The sequence below is a fragment of the Eumetopias jubatus genome, unplaced genomic scaffold (genome assembly GCF_037043125.1).
Source record: "Eumetopias jubatus isolate StellerSeaLion01/CBP00866 unplaced genomic scaffold, mEumJub1_p1.0 scaffold_2, whole genome shotgun sequence".
Lineage (NCBI taxonomy): Eukaryota > Metazoa > Chordata > Mammalia > Carnivora > Otariidae > Eumetopias > Eumetopias jubatus.
In genome coordinates this window covers 182900055-182906054 of record NW_028274808.1, presented here as the reverse complement: position 1 = coordinate 182906054, position 6000 = coordinate 182900055, and the positions used below count along the sequence as shown (strand labels likewise).

Genomic DNA, 6000 nt, shown 5'->3' with positions numbered 1-6000 from the left:
GTCAGATATGGCCAGCCTTGCAAAACTGAAGGTGGCGGGGGGCGGGGGAAGGGGACGTAATGAGAGGGAATGAAAGAGCTCAGCTCGCTCCACTGTTTCCATGGCCACTCCCAGTGCACACTCATCACTTACAAGATGGAAAGAGTACTCACTGTTCCTAGAAACTCTGCCAAATGCCAAACTTCCTTCTTTACAGCAGAGTTCTGCAACTTAAGTTTCTCCTTAAGAAAACCTAATGGTCTAATTTAGAATTTTAAAAAGCACCAGATTAAACAACACATATACTACACCGAGATCTATTTAAAACTAGAAAGATGGTCAGATTATAAAAATATGCAACTGTAAAAAAAATGCAACATAATACTTTGGCAAAAGCTGCCTGCTTAGGGGAAATAGTCTGACCAAGTGCCTAGACGTTCTTAACAATAATCTAAAAAAATTCTAACAGATAATTTGCCAATACTTAAAAGTAGGATAAATTTTAACCAATTTAAATTCAACCTAAAATATTATTTCACCATGTAAATTATTAGGGGAATTAGGCACTTAGAGAACTCTATTAACTCTTAAGCCACCAGCATCATTTAGTAACAGCTACCTATATACTAAAAAAGCATACAGCCTGAAAAACTCTTAATTTGCCCAACTAACTCCCTTAAACCACGTAAGATATATGCTACAAAATATATTTAAATTCCAAGTGAACACACCTCTAAATTTCCTTTAACATTTAAATATTTGCAGGGGGAGGGGGAGAGAGTAGAAGAAGGGAGTCCAGAAATTAAACAGTATTTACTCTTTTAAGTGAAAGAAACTGATTACAGGCCCCTTGAGGGGTCATACCAAACACCTCATCTGCTGTTAAAAAGGGGTTTTTAACTTGTCTACTACCTGTTACAGGAAACGGAAAGTCAAGTTCACATTTTAACACACTTTGCTAATCACTCTGTACACTGCATAAAATATCCAAAAATCTAAAATTTTAGTAAAACCAATACCTACAATATAACATCATTCCCTACTATTTATTTAATACAAATAAACATTTGTTTCAGAAGTATATAGGGTGTTTAGAAGGTTTCTCTAAGTATAATAAAAAGATGTGGTAACAAATCAGACTTATGAAATGAATTTAAGACAAAGAGAAAGCTATTCTTTCATTATTCTGGCCTTGGAGATCCAATTTTGAATGAAAACTATATACTTTTATCCCATTAGATCACACCCTGATTAACCTAACGAAGTGCCATGCTATCTTCTTAAAAATACTGCTTTAATGACTATTTTATCTAAGGAGTAGTAGCCTTTGTGGAAAGATGCAATCATAGTATACTTACATTAAAAAAAAAAAAAAAAAAGCCCCACACTTGAGAAGAGAAGAAGCCATACTGAGACTAGAACAAAGATATCAAAGTGCTTTGGCTGAAATTAGTATAAATAGACTTTATTGAAGTCAGTGCCTCTGTACTGAGACAGAAGATTGTGTCTACATAAGCACAAGTTGTAACATTTCACAACTTCTAAAAGGAATGTCAACAATTACAACGATCATGCATACCATGGTCGATAATCACATTTTAGAAGCATTTTCAACCATTTCTAAAGAAATGCTTATAACATTGTTATATATAGAACTACTTTCAATAAACTGCAAAACATTGATCGACTTTTCCAGTATGAGCTACAGTGTCAACACAAAAGGGAGGCATAAATGTTTAATTTATGAAATCAGAATGGAATATTTACTGTAAAGAAAAATTAAAAAGCTTTCAAATAAAGGCCATTATTGAACCAACGTGAAGAGCACAACTTGAACTTTTGAGTTCATTCATCTTTTAAAGCTGTCCTCTGAATAACTTCAGTTCTAAGCACTGAATTCAGTACTGTGAATATTCCTTGGATTGAAGTTTGGCAATGATGCGGTCCAACTGTCTCTTTGCTTCACACTGTGGGAAATTGCTCATGTCATAATATTGAGGGGCAATTTTCACCAACCTGTCCAGAAGGGGGGGGAAAAATTACCAAATTAACATTTAATTAAAGACTGGAGTTGCTAATAGGATAGGAATTACTCATTAATATACTGATGAACAAAGGCAAATCTACAAATCCATATCAACGTTACAATTGCAAACACCTACTCCATACAAACACGACTTTTAGAAGTGCATTACTTTCGTTACGCTGTAAATTTTCTGATGTTGGACTTTCCATAACTTAAAAAAAAAAAAAAACTCAAGACAAATCCTTTTAAAAACACTTTTTTACATTAATAGAAAGATATTAAAGTAAGGTTATTAATTTTTTCACTCTAGAACACTATTTTGACCAACCTCTCCAAGGTTATAGTAATACAGGTTCTATATGAGAAATATCTTTGTATTCAAATGATTGTATCTTCTCATTTTCGAAGTTTAGTAACCATAAATATAGATCTAAACCCGAAAGAATTCACTTGACTGAATCTTTAATGTTTAGCCATACAATTTTTTCTCAATAAAGCATTTAAGATAAAATGGTAATGTCCTACACCAGTGTCGAAAGTCATAAATTTGTGTAGGAAAGAAGCCTCACAATATCTAGCAAGTGACATCAACCAAAGTAAGTGCTTTCAGTCCTACCATCCTTGGCTGACGTCTCCTATCCTAAGTTACAGAATGGATTCTGGCAGGCCAGCCAGCCAACCAACCAACCAACACAAAAAAAACCAGACATACAAAAGGGGAGGGATGGTAATTTTGCCTAAAATAACAATCATTTCCAACAACAATTTGTAAATCAAATATGCTAAGGTCCAACAAGATGTGTAGTTTTTATGTTTGCTTAACTCCTTCTAAAGCATCAACATATAAACAGTTCAGAGCTAATGATAAAAGACTGTTTCTAGTACAGTACTAGGAGACTTGAGTTGATCACAACAAGAGAACAGCTCCAAAGACACTCCTGATGCTAGTCAACTCTAATTTTATATTTGGCTTCAAATCCTGCCCAGGCCCATACCAACAATCCCACCGTCCTCTTAGCAAAGCAAAGATTCTAAGAGACCAACCATACCATCAGGTCAAAGCCCTATACCTAAACAGGGCAGCACATATCCTGAGCTGATGAGAAAGAACATTAAGTTCCAGGACAGGACTAGCGCAACAAAGTCAGATTCCACTCGGAACGAAAATGTTAACAAAATCTGTTAGAACGAAGGGTGGTGCTTACCATTCTGGCTTGATATCTGTACACGTCCGGATGTAATTCTTCGTCGTAAGAACAAACTCATTATAAAGCACCCATTCAGGCTTGTGGTCCAGAACAGTAGAGGGGTGCAGCTGAACCACCTGGTTATCTTTCACAGTTAAGTAATGCCCTGTCCGTTCTAAATGCGCCACCTGAAATTGAAACCCAGTCAATTAATACAATGCTTGTGATGTGCTCATTATAAAGCACAAGTGGTGTAAAGCTACCTATATAATTAGAACGGGCAGACCTCAGCTTTTGCTTTTTATCCGATGGCCTCACTTATTTATCACTGCCTGATAAAAGCAAGGATCAGCAAACTACTGCAGGCCAAATCCAACTCACTGCCTGCATCGGTTAAGGCCTGTTGGCCTAAAGTGGTCCATACATCTCTAAAGAATGGGGGTGGGGGTGGGGGGAGAGACCAAAAAAAAAAGTTTGGTGACAAGTAAAACTCATGTAATTCAAATTTCAGGGTCCATAAGTCAAGTTTCACTGAACACAGAGCTGCACATTTGCACTGCGTGGGCAGGCAGAGCTAAGCAGTTTCAACAGTGACATAAGGGGCCCATAAAACATGTATATACACTATCTGGTCCTTTCTGCCTTAAAACTATCTAGAGTGGGTTCTTTAGTGCCAGGTGGCAACCGTGTATCAGATGAACAATTACTAGAACATTCATGATTAAGATGGAAAAATAAAGCAAAAGGTAGTCAGTCTACAGGGAAAAGAGAACAAGAACAAGAACGGAGCGGACAAAGGTGCACGTGCTTCTTGCCTCCATTTCTTCTATGTATAATCAAACACATCAACTGGTGGAACTTACCTAATATGTAATTAGCAAACACTGAAACAGATGATGATATGCCTTTTCCAATTCTAGAACTACAGTAATATGAAGAATGTGTATGAATGATAGAAATGAATAATTATTAATAAATAACAGAAAATGAGCTCAATTTCCTTCAGTAATACTAAGCACCTACTAGGTGCCAGGTACTTACTGCATGCCCTGTTTCTAACAAAGTTTAATCTTCAGAGAAGCAGAAATCTATAATGTTTGAATATGGCTTTGTCAATCTTTTTTGAATTACAAGCAAATTTAAGAATATGTCAAAAAGAAGCCACTGTGTACTAGTACATATTAAACAAATATTAAGAATACAAGTGTCTACAGAATGAATTTTCATACCTTGCTCTATTATTTTCCTAACTCTAATGAGCATGGGAGCTTATAGAAGATGTCACAATAAAAATTCTTACTGTTAGTATGATTTCAACTACAGACTATGCACCCATCAATTCTTATTTTGATTTTGTGCATTTGGGTCAATTCTATTTATTTAGCTCATTTGGCCTTAAGGCAGGCCACATCTTGCTTAATAGACAGAGCCAAAATAGAGAATGAAAAAACAAGCAGGCGACAGAAGAGATCATTAAAATCAATCCAATCCCAAGTAATGGATTGATCTGTTTTCAATTTTACCACCAGAGAATGAGTTTTTGAACATAGTTTAAAATCCCTTAAAATAAATGTTCACTACGTTTATCTGACAAGCTATACATCAGTTAGTATAGTCCCCACCATAACACACTTAAAACTAAATGAAACATTTTAAATTACTTTCCATCATTATCACTTAAAAGACATTTTTGGCTTTTGCAGCACCTAAGTTTCTTAGTTACAAGTATCACTGATCACTCTACAGCACTGTGAATGAAATACAGGGGTCTGAATATTTGATCTTGGAGTCTTTAGTTTCCACATAAAGAGAAATGTGAACTGCACTTCTGGATCCACCCAGGCAACTGCCTTGCTTCAGCACAGTTTATAATTATACATCTTCCACTCACAATCTAGATTCACAGACTTTTCAATACATTTATCAAAAGCCAAGAACTGATATTTACATGGAAGAAATAGCTGTTAATCCCACCTGAAAATGGCCAACATATCATCTGGTATAAAAAAGACTCTATTAATTAAGAGTTAATTCCAAATTGATTTCTACATAACTGGATTACTAACTTTGTCATTTAATGAGTTAATCTGTTACTCATTAGACAGATAAAATTTCTTAGAATATTAGTTCATTCGAGAATCTGGACATAACATTTAAAATCAATATTCAGAGGCATTCTTTAACTTGTTTAAGTAGATTCAAAGGGCTGTTACAGAAAGCAAACAATATTATGTAAACATCTAATTATACATGCATTATCCACATACCTGCATAAAATACCCAGTAACCAAAGCTTTTCTTATATTAATATAATAGTCCCTGCTTGTAAAGTCAGTACTTCGACGAGGCAAATTAAATCTGTCCATAATTCGTGATAGCTGCTGGCGTACATTATCTGCTGACATCAGGGACCTGTAGTTAATGAAGTTGTCATAACACCACTGAACCGATTCATGATCTACAAAGTTGGAGGGAGGGGAAAAAAAGAGGGGACATGAATCATCTACATAGGTCTATTATCTAATTAAAAACGAAAATCATTATTAAGAATAAACTAAGTAATCCAGAAAGGAGAATTACCCACATCGGTGTTATAAAATCACAATGTTATCAACTTTCCTAAAAATCTACAGTAAAGTTCAAAATCAGAAATAGCACTTAGGTTTCTGGTTACCAGATTCTGTGATTTTTAAATAAACTACTTTTAACGAACTGAAGTTAGGTTACCCATGAACATCCACCTGGTTGTTTCTAATATAGTCCAACAGACAGGGGTGGGTTGAGGGAATGTGATAAAATGCCATGTCC

The 6000-nt window shown here is 35.3% G+C and overlaps 1 protein-coding gene across 1 annotated transcript in view; it reads right to left on the bottom strand.

The window, feature by feature from the left end:
* Positions 1-1423: 1423 nt before the first annotated feature.
* DHX15 (DEAH-box helicase 15) overlaps positions 1424-6000 on the bottom strand; it is a 57867-nt gene continuing 53290 nt past the window's right edge. Inside the window, exons 12-14 of the mRNA XM_028087583.2 lie at positions 5460-5650; positions 3211-3380; positions 1424-1995 (exon numbers count right to left, since the gene is read on the bottom strand). Of these exons, the coding sequence (XP_027943384.1) occupies positions 1878-1995; positions 3211-3380; positions 5460-5650 (479 nt within the window). The 3' untranslated portion in view covers positions 1424-1877. The remainder of the gene's footprint in view (positions 1996-3210; positions 3381-5459; positions 5651-6000) is intronic.